At 37.4% G+C, this 17,118-nt stretch overlaps 1 protein-coding gene across 6 annotated transcripts; it reads left to right on the top strand.

The window, feature by feature from the left end:
- The first annotated feature begins 425 nt into the window (after window positions 1-425).
- snphb (syntaphilin b) lies at window positions 426-17,042 on the top strand. Of its 6 annotated transcripts, XM_058763430.1 has the most exons (7): window positions 426-670; window positions 5,585-5,721; window positions 6,974-7,048; window positions 9,088-9,204; window positions 9,843-9,950; window positions 10,051-10,200; window positions 11,071-17,042. In XM_058763430.1, the coding sequence occupies exons 2-7, from the start codon at window positions 5,678-5,680 to the stop codon at window positions 12,698-12,700; spliced, it is 2,124 nt and encodes a 707-aa protein (XP_058619413.1). In that variant the 5' UTR covers window positions 426-670; window positions 5,585-5,677; the 3' UTR covers window positions 12,701-17,042. The 6 variants fall into 6 exon arrangements, with proteins under 6 accessions (XP_058619413.1, XP_058619414.1, XP_058619416.1 ...); XM_058763431.1 differs by lacking the exon at window positions 6,974-7,048 and having other exon boundaries at window positions 427-670; XM_058763433.1 differs by lacking the exon at window positions 9,088-9,204 and having other exon boundaries at window positions 427-670.
- Window positions 17,043-17,118: the final 76 nt, after the last annotated feature.

The following is a 17,118-nucleotide window of genomic DNA, read 5'->3' as shown; positions in this document are numbered from 1 at the left end:
GAGTCCCATGGGAATGTAATGCCTGGAAAGTGTGTGCTTATTATTTTTAGACTGGGTGGTTATTTTAAGGGTTACCTCCATTATTGCTTCTATCTATTTAACTTCTTCAGATATATATATATATATATATATATATATATATATATATATATATATAATATGTCATGTTTATATAATATGTCATAATATATAATATTTATATAATATAGTATGTCATATTTAATATGTCATGATTTATCTTTTTTATATTTACATATTTAAGTATGATAGTTGACGTTTTGGTGATGGGGCGTCAAAAGACGGTTGCGCGTCTTGCTGACAACAATTCCTTTGAAATGTAAATAATTAAACGGAAACAGCAAATCATAACAACTCTAGCCCTCACAACTTCAAGTGGTGTGGTCCCCTTTAAGGAGATCGTCGTAATATTACGCATCTGCTTTCATGTCAACGCTCGTCTTCCCTCACTAGGCTCTCAAACAAACCTCACGAGCCAGAATCCCTCTCATTATCAGCAGCAGCAGCAGCACCGCCCCGTCGACTCGCCCTCCCGAGCAGCGGAGCACCGCTGTGGCGGAGTCCTTGACGGGGACGAGCACCCGGGTAAACACGACAAAACACTGCTGTTTACATGAAGGCAAGCTGATTCTCGCCGGAAGGCTGCAACCAGGTAAATGTCAAATGTTTTGCATTGCAGTATAACGTGCGAATCGTGATGCATCTTTGTAGCGAAGGAATCCTTCTGCATTTCCCGTGTGTAGGACAAACCAAGGACTGTAACGCGCCAGGTATAAGGTTTATATGATATCTGAATGTACCGAGCAAACCGATATTTCACATTCGCACGCTAAATGGTGTTTATTTGCACGCCGTGTTTCGATGTGCGCGCTCACAGGCTCACAGCAGATGTTTCCCTGCAGCGAGCATGCGTGTGCATTTGCTTTTGTTTTGGTATTGCGCTTTCATACTATTGTAATCTAGACCTGTGTTTTTATAGCTTACTATTTGTCGTTCTGTAGCCCTGGGAAATGCTTTATTACTGATTTGGTTTCAGCACGTTCTGTGCGCTGTGAGTCGTGACAGGGACAGTGTAGTTTCAGGGCCTAGGGTGCAGTATGACCTTGCATCCCTGTAAGGACTTGCGGACTGCAGAGAAAGTGTGCTTAAAAGTGGATTTGTGAGGATCTGGAAAGATCATCATGTGTTGTCTTTATCACAACCAAGCAAGTTTACATTATTTTGAACATATTAAAGCAGGTTAAACTGTACAGCGTGTCTCATGGTGCATCACTAGTAATAATCTCTCTGGTATTACAGTAATTATCACCTTCTCCTTTGCGCTGGATATTATTTGTTGCATGTTGACTTGCCATTGAGGCATGCCTTGCGGTTGTGTAATATCACCACCATGCCTTCCTGTCTGTCTGTCTCACCACATACACACAAGCTAGGAAAGCCAATCACACCACTTGTAGAGCTCAGTTAGTGGCTGAATGGCTGTCTCCATGGCGACTGCTCTACATCTTCTCAGCATACAGGCCAATCTTCCAAAGCATTTCCTTACCACATTGGTTTCAACCAAATGTGCTTCAGTAATATATTTCACTCCATAGGGTGAATGCAGGTAAAGTGTGACACTTAAACGTAACCTTCTCACAATACATGTCTTAAAATAGTCATAAAATATTAATATTTTAATCAATAACTAAAATAAATCTGAAGTAAAGTAGCCTAGTTGAAAAACTAACAAAGTTAGAAATGAAATAATTAACTGGCTAACCATCTAAGTAACTAAGCTGATGCACTAAAAATGTAAGTAAAACTTAAACTGAAATAAAATAAATTACTATTTAGACTATTAACTATTTCAAACTATTTAGAATTATTACTAAAAAAACAGCACATAGGAAAATGACTAAAAATGAAAAGTTTATATTGTAAATGAAATAATATCGATTCTTACTGAAAATCAGCATTAAAGGGATAATTCACCCAAAAATGAAAATCATTTACTCAACCTTCACTTGTTCCAAACCTCTATGAGTTTCTTTCTTCTGTTGAACAAAAAAGAAGATATTTTGAAGAATGTTGGTAACCAAATCGTTAACGGTAGCCAAATGCTATGGCTACTGTCAACTGTTTGGAACTAATACAGGTTTGGAACAACTTTAGGGTGAGTAAATGATGACAGAAGTTTTTATTTTGGTTGAACTATCCCTTTCAGTTAATCCAAAACTGGTGTGGAATGACACTGATGTAGGCATTTGGATCTGGCAATGACAAATCATAAAAAGTGTCCCACTTTACCTACATTCATTCTCTATATTGATGTTAAGTACAGTGTCACTGGATATTTGTTTAATATGTATTTCTTACTATTTGTAATTGTTTGTTAGGTAAATATTGATTTATTTATAGATCTACTTTAGCTGATTGCACTGATTACAACTACTGAAATATAGTTTATGTTTGTGACAGCTTCAGTATCGTTTATTCACTTCAAAGCATTCAAGCTGCATTTATCCATCCACACTGGATGCATTTAGCTCCATTCAATCCACTGACTGAGTGATCACTGCTCTCTAAGGACCCATGAGGGATGACATGATAAAGGACTTCATAATCACTTACTTCTGATCACTTCCTAATCCATCTTAGTCTGGCTCCCATTAGATTTAGGCAAACATAAGATAGGCCCAATCATTTTCATTGAAGGTGGTACCAGATTTATTAAAGGAATTGTTCTGTAAGTAAACATTCTGATGGTATTAGTTATTCATTTTTTATTTCATTCCAAACCTATTTTCTTTCTTCTGTAACAAAAAATGATTTTGAAGACTCTACACAGGTCTTTTCCATTAAACTATCATAGTGACCATGACTGTTAACCTAAGGATTTGTTAATGAATTAAACTGATGAACTCAATAATGACTCAATGATTCTTGAGTTAAATAATGTGAATTCAGTGTTATTTTAGTGTTATTTATATAGAATTATAGTATTTATTCTGAAACTTTTAATTTTTATAAGTTTTCATTTTAATTTTAGTTTTAGTAAGTTTGCTATTTACTTGAGTCATTTTTAATATCTATTTATTTTACATTAATTTTTTATGTATGTTTTAGTCATTTTAGTACTTAAACCAAGGCAGCAAAGTTTTTTGAGTTTTTCATCTAACATTTTATTTAATTTTATGTTAGATTTAGGTAACACTTTATTTTAAGGTGTCCTTGTTAAATATTACATGTACTTACTATTATAGTAACAATTAATTATGCATAATTACATGAAGTAACCCTAAACCAAACCCTAATCCTAACTCTAACCATATAATAAGTACATGTAGTTAATTAATTTTACTCGGTACTTAAATGTATAATTACACTGTACCAAGAACACCTTAAAATAAAGTGCAACCTAGCTTTATTTCAGTTAATGAAAACTATTTTAATATTTCTGTTATTAGTTAACAATGACAATGCTAGAATAATGACATGAATTTCAGTCTGCTCCCAGATGTCTTACGGAGAATAAATTGTATGGACTACTTTATAGTGCTTTTTTATATATTTTGTTGTTTTTGGAGCTTCACCTGGTCACTGTAAAATGCTGCTGTATGAAAAAGATGTGCATGAAAATCTAAGTTGTCAAACAGATCTTCTGTTCTGCTGCTTGGCACTTTGCCTTTCATTACCTGCATTATATTCAAGTTGTAATCTGTTTGAAAGCTGCAAAGCCAGTGTGTGGTATTTGGTTGTTTGTGAGCAAGTGTTTCTGCAGTAATATAGCTTGAAGGTGGCCTGTGAGAGAGAAGAGATAACATAACAATCACTCATTTGCAGCTTTCTGCACATCTCTTATACGACAGCAGCCAGAGGTCATCCAGTGCTGTAGCAGGAGCATGACACAGCAGATTTCCTCATCAAAATATATCATTTTTATTCTTCCTAATGCAAATAAAGTGTTGTATTTCTAAGCAATTAATATTTTTAGATTTGTATTTGTGTATGTAGCAATTCTAGCATCGTGACATTCTATTCTTAAATATGCTTCCTTGCACGTGTTTTCCAATCACTCCTTCTTCAGACGTTTCTGCTTAATTTATGAGCCACACACAATAGCCAAAAAAGTTCATTTTATAAGTTGATTTTCCGTTTGATTAATGATCTGAATGTTCATTATTTTATTTGTGTATTTGATACAAACTAGGCAGACGGTATAAAATATGAGAGAGGCTGAGACTGTAGTCTTCTGCATCGGTGCAAAGTTCAAACAGATAGGATAGATCTCACAGCTGCGCTCTACATTATGACTCACACTGCGTCAGAGGGAGATCACACTGTCCCGACACTGACTCAGCGACTGCACATTTTCCAAAAAAAAAGTAAAAAGTTTTAGATCCCTGTTTATTTATTCATAATATAGTTGTTTATTAATAATATAAAATGTTTTATTGTTTAATGAGCTTTTATCATTTTACTTACATTTAGTTTTCTTTACTTTTTTATTTCACTTACATTTAATTTTTCATCTAACTTATTTTTTATTTTATTTCAGCATGTTTTTTATGTTTTTCGTTGACAATAATGACACCGGTCTATTTTGTTCATTTTCGTCACCCAACCAGCCCCAAGTGTTTGAAAGGTCATGTCATTATGGTAAAGGATTGAGTTGCTTATTATGAGGAGCTTATTGCCGTGTATCGTTGCTTATACTGAGCTGTGCCAGTTCCTTTTTAATTATTTAGATCATTAATCCCTCTTTTCCCTCAGCATGTGTCTCAGAATGCCCAGTGCGGCAGATATCGCTGTTTTTTACCCTTACTTTTCACATTTCCTCTTTTGTCCGTTTCTCTCAAATGAAATATTCTAGCTGTATTAGGAATGAAAACTTTTTTAAAGCTTCTGGGTAGATCTTGATTTCACTGAGTAATCTGATTGTGAAAGTTAAAGCTCTATTATTTCTGTTGTCTGGCTTCGCACCAACGCAGAGTCAGAGACCAACCAGTCTGTGTCAGCACAATGTTAAATATATTACAGCTCCGCAAGCAATGCTGCTGCCAGGTCTGCTGAGTGTGAAGAGATCAGATAGATTAGATGAAATGGACAGATTCTTTTGTTTCCTTTTGACTTTGATGGCATGATCTGCTTCACATGATACTGTAAGAGAAAAAAAATGCAAACATTTGACATCTTAAAGGGACGGTTCACCTAAAAGTGAAACCTTTTGAAATCATTTATTCTTTCTTCAATGGAACATGAATGGAAAAATGCATTTTCAAAACACAACATTTAAAAAAAAGAGCTTCTTTTATTTTCTGCTTACCAAAGAAAGTCATTTAGGTTTGGATTGACATGGAGGGTAAGCAAATGATGACAGAATTATACTGTTGGGTGGACTGCCCCTTTAATAGTATTATAGTGTGGCAACAAACCTGAAATATTTCTTTTTAGAATGTAATGTACCTCCTTAGGAAACTGTTATTATGTAAATGAGATGAGGGTTGATACATGGTTTGATATAGAACCATCATTTCCTCAAGTCAAACTGACAACATTGTCTGTGTTCTTGTGTTTTATTCAGGCTGGCTGCAGCTGAGCTGTTCATGCTGTGTTGACAGGGAGGAAGACAGATCCAGCTGAAGAAGGAGAAAGAAGGGAGAGAACTGCTGACTCCATGTCTTCGCCTTCAAATAAAAGATCTGGCTCTGGATCACGCAAGTATGGCACCTTTTGTCTCTCTTGAAGTCTTTCTAACAGACATTCTTTCAAACTTGCAGCTGTGTTGGTGCTTTGCTGTAATATCTAACCCTTCTAGCTGCTGTTTAACTCTCTTAATCACAGTAAGATCTCTGCTGCAGTTTAATGACCTTTTGAGCTTCAAGTGCTTCAGTAATCCTTTCTCTCTGTCTCTTCCGTTGCCGTCATTAATACATCAGCTGTTTAGCTCTTTCAATTTCTCTCTCTGCTGTCAAGACCTTTTTTCACCCAACAACTGCCAGATTGTATACAAACTTCCCGAGGGGCCAGTTTAAAAGATTTATAAGCACATCAATGTACTTGGATATATTATACACATACACACAAATATACACTATCGTTCAAAAGTCTCTTATGCATGGCTGCATTTATTTAATCAAAACACTGTAATGCTGTGAACAAATGATGGCAAAACTGAATTTTCAGCATCATTACTTCAGTCTTTAGTGTCAAGTCCTTCAGAAATTGCTTAATATATTTTGGAAATTGTGATACATTTTTAAGGATTCTTTGATGAATAGAACGTTCGAAAGAACAGCATTTCTATGAAATAGACGTTTTTGTAGAAATGTAAAAGTATTTAAAGATCAATTTAATGCATCATTGGTAAATAAATGTATTAATTTGTTTAAAAATCTTATAAGGAAAGGCAGAAATGATTTCAAAACAATTAACAAATTGAATCAAATTATAGGAGAAACGTTATTCAACATACACATGGATAAAGGAATGTTTTTAATAAGCATATTTAAAATTATGACACAATGAACATGATTTCTTGTTCAAAAGTTTTGAATTCCTTTTATTGTGTGCATCTCAGAAATATGTTGTCAAGTGTAACTTTAAACTAAGAGACAACATCATGAATATCTTCCAATTTAGACCTTTGAGTAAGATTAGCCCAAACATGCTGCTGTGGCTCACTAACTCGCATTCTTTTATTAGCATTATTTTACATAACGGCTGCAGTAAAATATATGTGATTGTATGAATCACACTTGTACAGTTATACAGTGATATATAAATTAAATAGTTACGTCTAAAAATTTAGTCTCCACACATTTCCTGTGTAAGCCAAGTCTTGCGTGCAATTCTGTCCGAATACAAATAATTTCATCATTTTAAAATATATACTAGTAGTGGCAATGAGTTTCAATGGTAATATTGCAGTAGAGCCCAGCTCTGTGCCTCTGTCTCATCTCTGTTTCCTCAGATTCAACCTGCTGAAGGCCCTACAGCCTAAGCACCGCTTGCAACAAATGCTGTCGTCTCCCACTGCGTCCCCTGTGTGAGACTCTGATTCAGTACCCTATAGTAGGGCATGACTGTAGTAGTCAACACTGCTGCACTGGCCATTCACACACCAATTTAAAACCAGCCCATTACCTGCTACCACTGATGCTGATGTTGGGGATCTGAGAGGGCAGTTTACACTGAACTCTCCGGTCTTTGACAGAGGCTCAGAGGAAGAGCAAATGGATCAGTTAATGATCTGTAAACCTGTCCCATGAGAAGCCATTTTGGCTGTGATTGAATTGATAATCTGTGAATGTGATGTTTTCACAGTGATTCTAATGAGTGTGTGGCAATGCAGTGCATATATTCACTACACATTACCCGACTTTCCCTCAAGTAGTCCATATCACTGAAAACATAATGGACGTACCTGGTCTGTCCAACTACCCTGGCTGCTTTTCTCTTTCTCCCTTCTTTTCCTTGCTATCAGTATTGATAGCAGAGTCCTCTTTTTCTCTATCACTCCTCAAGCACGCTTTGTTTGTTTCGGGTCTTTCACTTTTCTTTTCTTTTCTTTTCTTTGCTTTGCTCTCACCTTAACCATGACCTTGGCTTGCTTTCATGGTTAGGTAGTTCAGCAAACCTATAAAATCCCACCAATGGTGATCCTGGTGGACAGTAGTTATAGTGGCTTGTCATTGTAAATGTGCTGTTTTGATTGGTCTATTTTATATAACATGTTGAGCTGTTTATCTTAGTGCTGTTATTTTAGTGTTGTTTATATGCTATTATATTATTTATTAATATTTTAGATTGTTTTTTTATATTTTCAGCTTTCATTTTAATGTAGGTTTTAGTCATGTTTATGTGTGTATCATTTTTATTAGTTTTTTTTTTTTTAATTCTATTTAGCTTTAATAGATTTTTAGTTTTAGTAATTTTAGTACTGATGTAAGGTTTTCAGTGGTTTCTGCTGATAATGATATTTACTCAAAACTCACTCACAAAATTGAAATAAAAATGACCAAATATCAGTTCAATAATATCAGATTATTGCTAGATTCAAAGTTATCCATTATGCCTGTAAAAACAGCACTCTGCACCACCTAAAGGAAGTGCTTTCCTTCAGCACTGCTAACCCCAGATTTAATTTTCCCAAAAGAGAATATTTCTGGGAGATTAAAGAGTCATTATGCTCTAAGCTACCCCATGATCCATTGCTCCTAGAATTTGACAGGTGATTGTGTATTATTTTGCCTCTTATGAATTTGGTAGGCTATGTGAGGTCAGTATACAGCATGAAATTGCATGTTCAGAAGATCTTGAAATCAGTTAGATAGTTAGAATCACTTTCGTTTACATAAAGGAGACTTTTAATGCCAGCAAGGATGAAGGAAACAATGTAATTCTGTCAAAAGTAATTTAGTAAGCCTTTGTATAATATGTCCAGCATGATTTGTTATTCTTTTAAGTGTGGCAAAGTGGCTCTGATCCTTCCCAGCCCTGTGCTAGTGTTTCTGACAACCAGAATTAATAAGAAGCTCCTTTTTATCTTTCTCTCTTTCCTCCCCTGACTGCTGACTTAATTAATTAGTCAGACAATCTGTCAAATAATCTGTCAGATCTGCAACCTCTTGTACAGAGTTTCATGATTGTAATGAAACAAGCTTCATCTCATGTTAATTTCAATTGGATGTTTGAAATGGACTCTAGAATGACATCAACCCAAAAGTTGCTTACTTTAACCAAATATTGTGTAAATTGCAGTCATTCAAAATTTTAGTATTGGGTGTATCAAACCAGGAATTTGACAGATGTATACATAATTGTCAGGAAACTGAAAAAAAAAAAAATATTGTGGATGCAAATAGAGCATAATGAAAAGCTTACAACCCAGTATGTATAAGTGGAAGATGATTACTTTTTTTATAGCACAGCTGCACTTCTACCCAGTTTCATCCCATATTTATAAACAAGTTTACAAGAAAATGTTCACAGAAACATTCATTTGAATTTTTATACAATACAGGTTAAGGTGAACTTTAGGTGTGTGCTATCCTGTGTAATGATCCCTTTTTGTTTGTGGGTCAGTTTTGACTATTGCAGGTTTATAGAGCTAGACTACACACCCATGGAGTCAGGCATTATGGTCTCAATGAGACAGAGCAGAGGATTTCTGACACCAAAGTCCCCGGAACACCACTGTCGGTCAGCGCTCCATCATCCCTTCTGTCTCTTTCTTTATTTTTTTTCTCTTCTTTTCTTCACTTTTCTTTGTTCTCTGTGTGGCATCATGTCAGCATGGATTCAAACTCTTCAACCACAGCACGATGTCCCTATAAAATCCAACTTTTTGATTTTATTGGGGGTTTAAAGCTCGAATTGCATATGTGTGTCACAGTTGAAGATGATTTCATGTCTGTGGTGTGCAAAGTGAGCCCTCATTAGATGGCTCTGCTGTCAATTTCTGCTTGTTCAGCTGCCAGTTTGTTTCTCATAATTGATTCATGATGGAAATTTATCATGATTTGTCATCTGTGCCTCAGCACATAATTCAACTGTTTGTATTACTTTGCAATTTGTGCTTGCAGTTTTATGTGAGCTGGGTGTCTTTTTCTTCTTTACATCCATAAAAGGTGTTCTCCCCCCTAGTTGACTGTATGTATATTGGCATGTTAGTCAATTTGTACCATAAGTAGGCATGTTTGATTTTGTGTTTCATGGAATTGTGCTTTTTGTTTGTTCATGTTAGTGTGTGTTTGTGCATTCTGTTTATTCCTCATTCTGCATCCTCCTAAGTGGCCTTGAAGGTGACACTCTGAAATTGTGATTCTGTTATGCTACAGACGGAGTCCAGCACCTGTCAGTAACCGTGATCCCTATGGAAATGCCTCTCTCAGCAGCAGTAGCAATTCAGGGTCATGCAAGGGCAGTGACGGAAGCCCAACCCATAGGTGAGACACGACTCACCCATAGACCAGTGGTGCATTGCTCCTTTCTCTTCTTTCTTGTTTGTTTATATGTAGTATATATCACTCTTCTCATCCATATCAGGCGTCACATAAAATACACCTCCTGCAATGATAACCATGGTATCCGGCCCCCTCCACCTGAGCAATACCTTACCCCCCTGCAACAGAAAGAGGTGTGTATCAGACACCTCAGAGCACGGCTCAAAGAAACCATCGAAAGACTCCAGGATAGGTGAGGCATGAATCATTCATAAAATGAAGGCCCATACACTAATGATCTCATCAGTCTATGAAGAAATTAATTTTATCTTTAAGCAGCTTTGAGCGGCAGTTAATTAAAATTATTCCTTTATTTTAGAATTGTTATGCAAATTTGCACTTGGTTGATTTCTAGACCATCTAACAATTATCTATCAAGTCGCTAACAGCTGAATATTAGCATTTAGACTGTGTAATTTGTCATTTATTTCCCTCTATTCTAAGGATTTAATCTAAATATTTATAACTTTTCTAAACTGTTTATTTTAAAGGCAGCCTCCATTTGTCTAATGGCAAGGAAATTTGAATGTGCTCTTCAAGCTGCTTTGTGTAATGTTCTGAAGAAAGCTATTGGTCAGGACATATGCTGACCAATAGCTCATTTATCACAATGGCAGTTGTTCGCCTGGTCCTGTACATGTTTGCTTACTGCGCTCAGTTTTGTGCAAACTACTTTTTAAGTCAATTACCAGAGCCATAAAGGCCATGTGACTAATTATTCTAGGCACATTCCCCTTCTCCCACTGGTCAAACAAATAGAAAGTCTTTCCCCAAACTCAGACAATTGTTGAAGCCATTGTGTTACTATGTTGGGCAGCTCCAAAAGACAGATGTTTAAACTGTCACAATGTTCAAGGAAAGTACAATTTTCAAAGAAAGTAAACTATCAGTCAATGCCATATAGTTGGCAAGTCACATTGTACTGGGATAGAAAAAAGTATTAAGTGAAAACATTTCACACAGCAGTTTTAATTTTGGTCTTTCACCCACCAGTCACTTCTTGACATTCCTTGCTTGCTTTACTTTTTTGACATCCTCTGTCCTTTTTCCCCTCCTTCCTTAGGGACACTGAGATTGATGAGTTGCGTACTCAGCTGTCTCGTATGCAAGAGGATTGGATTGAAGAGGAGTGCCACCGCGTGGAGGCCCAGCTGGCTCTGAAGGAGGCTCGCAGGGAGATCCAGCAGCTTAAGCAGGTTGTCGATGTTGTCAGTTCCAGTCTGGGAGACACCGACACTGGAGTGCAAAAGTGCTTCCAAGACATAAACCTCCAGAACCACAAGCTGGAGTCTTTATTGCAGAGCATGGAGCTTGCTCAGATTGGGACAACCAAAGCAGGAGAAACCCTGGCAGGTGGAGGGGTGGTGGGGGCAGGGCTGGAGGTCAGCGAGGGCCTGGCGGAGTCTTCCGAAGGCTCCCCAGCTCACTCGCTTACCCGCAGCTCTACCTACACCAAGCTTAGTGACCAGACTGGCCAGGAACGTGGCGGTAATGAAACTGGATGTGACATTCCATGTTTGTCAGGCGAGGGCATGCAGGACAGTGGGTTTGTTTGCTGTGGAGAAAGTGGAAGAGGAGCAAGCAAGGCAGATCTGCTCCTGGAGGCTGCGTTTTTGTCTCAAGAGACAGCCTCGCTGCTCAATGCGTACTCCCGCCTGCCACACTCCTCCACCTATGAGGCACTGAGCATGAGCGAGCCTAAAGTTGTGCCACTCCGCTGCAGTGGGATCGGGACGGGGAACACTGTTAGTGTAAGTCATCCATGTCTGTCGCATCATCACCTATACCTGCATCACCTGCGTGAGCAAGGCATGCAAACTGACTACGACCATGCCCCTGCTTCAGCCCCTGCCCACGGTCCCAGTACATCCTTTAACTCTGATCTGGACACTATTGCTGAGCGCACCTTCCGCTCCCAGGCATGCAGTCCGACCTCTACCTGGATGTCTGATGAGGGAGATGATCTGGAGTCTGTAGCCACAGAATCAGCCATTACGGCAACAATTGCCACTGCTTCTCTCGTCACAGACTTTTCCACTAGGTCTGCACCAGCTGTTGCAATGGAGCCTTGGGAACCAACTGCATCTGTTCCAAAAGAACCTGCGACTTTAGCGTTGGAGTCCTCTGTCAAGGAGACAGCTGTTTCAGAGCTCCTTACAGTCTTACCACTAACCACAACAGCTTTGACCACGGAGACCATTGGATCCCAAGTAACCAACTCTGTTCAACCTCAACCTGTAACAGACCCTTTGCCAAACCCTGTCACCTCACCTTGCTCCGTGCAGCCATTGGTTGAGACTGAAGGAGACCCCCTTCCACAGACCACTCAGCCCTGTAGTGTACTAACAGAGGCTGGGGTTGAAGGGGATCATGTCATAAATATAGATTCAGACGATGAAGATGAGGTTGACGAGAGTGCTACGAACACAGAGTCCAAGTCATCTGGCTGTGGTTTACCAGTAAAAAACTACTGGAGCCAGCACTTCCTAGTGGATTTGCTTGCGGTGGTCGTACCAGTGGTCCCCACAGTGGCGTGGTTCTGTCGGGGTCCACACCGTGTTGGTCAGCCAATATACCATATTGGTTCTCTCTTGCGGGGGTGCTGCACCGTGGCCCTCCATTCTCTGCGTCGAGGAGGAGGCCTTCGGCACTACCCCGCAGGAGGAGGGGGTCCAGGGGGAATGAGTATATGAGACCAGCTCTTCTCTCTGGAGAAGCCTTGAAGCCAGTGATATCACTGTTCTTCTGTCAGATGTGCAATTAGGGAGTGGTTAACACATGTAAAATGAATTGAGGCAACCAGTGGAAGGATAGTGTCTGAGCACAGCACCTTAATGCTGTGGTTCTATATGGTCTATATCCAAGACAAGATAAGAATGAGGAAGGGGAATCACTAGCATGTATTTACACCTACAAATGAGATGCTCATGAAGTTCAGGACTTCAAATGAGCTTTCACCTTTTTCCACAACTACTACCCTGAGTAAAGAGACGAGATGATATGTTCTGAATGATGGACTGACACAATGACATTAACTCAGCTTTGTGAGTGACACTAAAAGATCCCCTTTAATATGATTGTATTACCCTTATTTAGAGTGAAGAGACGCAATAAGTGATGGGAAGAAACTGTCCTTTTGTGCGTCCCTCTTAATGTCACCGCAGAGGGTGTGTCGTATGTGTGTGTATTGATTTATCTGAGCGAGTGTTGTGTTGTGTTAATGTACAGTGCAGCCAAAGTACCTGGATTACTAATGGCCATCATTGTTGTAGTCGTGAGTTCAGTGGTTAGCTGTTCCATTATTTATGCTTGTGTGGCATAAGAGCAGAACAGTCATCTTTTCCCCTTAAGGAGCCAGGCAAGCGCCTGCTGAGCTATTTATATGCTTTGCATATACCACTAGTGTCCTAGTGCTATAAATGCTGTCACAAAATGATACTTAGTTCATCTGAAGTCTTTTAGATAATGTGTTCTTTATTCTAGGCTCAATTATGTGGGAAAGTTTGATGGTTCAGAAATGCTCTGTATAGTTGAATGCTAAATTGTGTATTTAGGAAAAGGGTAATGCATTTTAATTAATAATATGAACAGTAAGAAAGATTCAGCGTTTGGACAATGATCAGGGTTAAATGACTTTAAATAGGGTCATGGGAGCTTGTTCACCAGAAATGAATTTTATGATTTTGTTTCACTGTGTGCTTTTCACTGTGTGACCATCAAAAAACTGTCATAGCCAGATGTTTTGGGATAAAATGCTAATCTTTAACAATAGGTCTAATTTTCACGTTCACGGTTATATAATTACAGCCGGATGTGGTATTACACCCTGCTAAAGAAAACTATTAGTACTAATGTTGTTAAATGTTAGCTAATTATGTTATTTCTGAAATACTATGTAACATAATTCCACTAAAAAAGATCAAAGAAAGCAAAAACTATCTAAGCTTTAGAATTCTCTGCTTTCAGCTTTTTCCAAACATTTGGCAATGACTTCATGTACCCTATGATATTCATGTTGACCATTTATTTGACTGACACTTAGGTGACGGGTGTCGATTGCACTATAATTCACTTTATAAGCAACTACTTGAAGTATACTTGATTGTGAGTTTCTGTCTGTCCAAAGGCCAGTGCATACATGTGGATTTGTGGTTCAGGGTTAGATTTCACCAACACCACCATTTCAAAAAATCAACATTGATTCATAAATTCACATGAATATTTATGCTTTGTGTATATGTGACAGCTGGATTGATTTGCCAGTCAACAGTGTACCAGATAATCAGCCAGATGATCACTACTGTAGTTATTTGTGTCTCACATATTGTCTTATCTTCTGTCCCTCAAAATAGCTGTTGCCTTTCTGTCTACCTCCTTCCTCTGATATTGTGTACAGTATAGTGTGATATAGGCTTTATTTGTTGTCTATTTGCGAAGTTCTGATTTAAATAATTTACCGCTTTCTGTTGTGCAGATTTGATATGGTGTCTGTAAGGTTTTTCAGCGCTTGATATTGATTCTTTTAACTTCTTGACAATCTTAATTTGTGCTTTAAGTGGTGGTAAGTGGGCATATGTCTTTAATTTATAGTCTACTCCCTGCACTTTTTCACCTCATTCCAACTGAGCACTTATTAAAGAACCTTACAATAGATTTAAAGAAATGAAGGCATATATGTTCCTGATTTTTTTTTTTTTAATTGACTCGTGTATGTTGAAATTATGAATGTGTGGCTTTCAGATAGTTCTGTCTTTTGGCTTATCAGAATATGTATCTGAGGTTAAATGAGATTGTAATCAATTGTTACCCCAAGAATAGGAGGTTTCCTCCAGACTGCTACTGTCTGTCATTGAAATGTACATAAATAACTATTACATTAGTTATTTGGCTGGATAAATGTTGTACGCTGATATAAAGCTTTGTATACCTGTTGAAATGACACATAAGGCCTTGATAAGATTTTCTTGAATTTTTTGAAGCCATATTACAAGCAAAGATGAGTATGTTGGCCCTGTATGCTGGTAAATTTGAGTAATATTTCTATTTTGTCATGGATTGTCATATCACAGTTTTGTTTTTTTTTCTTTTCACTTTGTATGAGTGTTTGCAATTTAATGTGAGAATTCATGTGTATATGAATATCAGTTCATTTTTCTTTCTGCATTTGGATGGTAATTAATAATCACAGATTACCGTATTGTCCCGAATATAAGACGACCCTGATTATAAGACGACCCCCCTTTTTCCAGATGTACCTGTTGGAAAAAGGCTTTTTGAAAACCAAATCTTGTTTTTTTTTTTTTTTCTCTCTCTGTAAAACACATTTATTCTAAAATTATTTTCATATTGCATATTTTTCCAATTCTAATTTTTGTTTTGAAAGTATGGTAAATACTGGTAAAATGTACCAACAATGACATTGGAAAATTTTGATATACCATTGAAATAATAGCCCATCTGAATTATACAACAATTAGTAGACGTGAAATCTTATTGTAGTCTTCAAATCTGGGTACTGTCTTATGTATTAAAATCACTTACAGAGGAAGTTTGGTCCCATCAGGCTAACATGACAGTCACGATCATGCTGCTGTAAGCTTTTCTTTTTCATTTGTTTTCATTCGCGATCTTTACAACACGCATTACATTACATATTTCATGGCACACTCGTTTTATGCGTTTTTGGCGCCACCTATTGTTGTGGGTGTATTACTGACATGTCAAAGTCTAGACCCTGAATATAAGACGAACGCGTTTTTCAGATGTATTTCCAAGGAAAAAACATCGTCTTATATTCGGGTCAATACGGTATTTGCTTTAAAGCTTCCGATCCTCCATTAGGATCTACAGAATAAAGTCTTTGTTAATTATTTTCTGAAGTTAACAGGCTCTCCCTACATTGTGTCTGAACATTCTAGCCAAGTGACAGGTTTTTCTCCATATCGAAGGCTTTATAGCATTTTTGGGGAGGATTGAGAAAAACATGTCCAAGTTTGATGTCAGTGTCAACGGGCACAATTTTTGTTTAGAATGTACTTTTGTAACCACAAATGGTCTTGTAACATGCATATGTTGTTGAATCGTTACTCTCCAGTAACACTTTTTAGGGTAAGCTGGCAATTTGAATAATTCGTTTCTTTAACAATGTGCATCACATTCAAATAGGGTTTGAAGACATTAGTACTGCATATTTTCTGTAAATTGTTTGGTTAAATGGAAATAGCCTCCGACAAGACAAAAGTGATAAGCCATGCTTTTTTTCTTTCAGAGTGAACCTTGAAATGTAAAATTGGTGGCAAACTGACACATCAGTAGTTTAGTGTCTGTTAAGCAGGATTATACGACTGTGCCTAGAAGATTAGATCTCACAAAGGAACTTTTGTTATAGAGTTTTTTTTTTTTTTTAATGGTCATTCTAATGACATGTTTACATCTTCACTTCAGTTTTGTCTCTGTATTGTCCAACAGTATCAGCACCCTAAGTGGAACCAGTCTTGCAAGTCTGGTAATGTTTCATAGTGTCTCAATATTTTTGTGTAGAATAATATTTTAATGGCAATATTAGTGTGTACAGACATCACTGCAGCACATCGCTCTTGACCCTCATTTCTCTGTAAAGGATCTATATTAAACGGCATGGTGAACACAGCCTTCTCACTACTTTTGACGTTTTTTCATCCTTTGTTTCAAATCTTGTTTCTAATCATTTGAAAACAAGGAAATGTGTGGAGCATCTCAAAAACTTTTTTTTGAAATGGAACATTTAGATTTAGATCCATTGGTATCGCCAGGATGATTATTTATTTTTGTAATAATTTCAGTCTTGAGGTTACATTCGTATATAAATTTTTAGAGACACTAACATTTACAGGATAATGACAGAAAATTCTCAAAGATTAAACACCTAAAAACAAGTTCAAAATCAATAAGAAATGAGTTGTTGCATTACAAATTCTGGCCCAGGATTCCTTCTGGCAGAGTACAGCTGTCTTGGCATATAGATGTTCAATAAAAAGATGTTCAATAAAAAAAAAAGAAAGTGTTTGTGCATAGTGGGAAGAATTGAAAAGTGGAGCGTCGAAGCTAATGCTCTTCAAAACGGAAGCTCAGG

The sequence above is a fragment of the Onychostoma macrolepis genome, chromosome 23 (assembly GCF_012432095.1).
Source record: "Onychostoma macrolepis isolate SWU-2019 chromosome 23, ASM1243209v1, whole genome shotgun sequence".
Lineage (NCBI taxonomy): Eukaryota > Metazoa > Chordata > Actinopteri > Cypriniformes > Cyprinidae > Onychostoma > Onychostoma macrolepis.
This window is presented reverse-complemented; position numbering and strand designations above follow the sequence as displayed.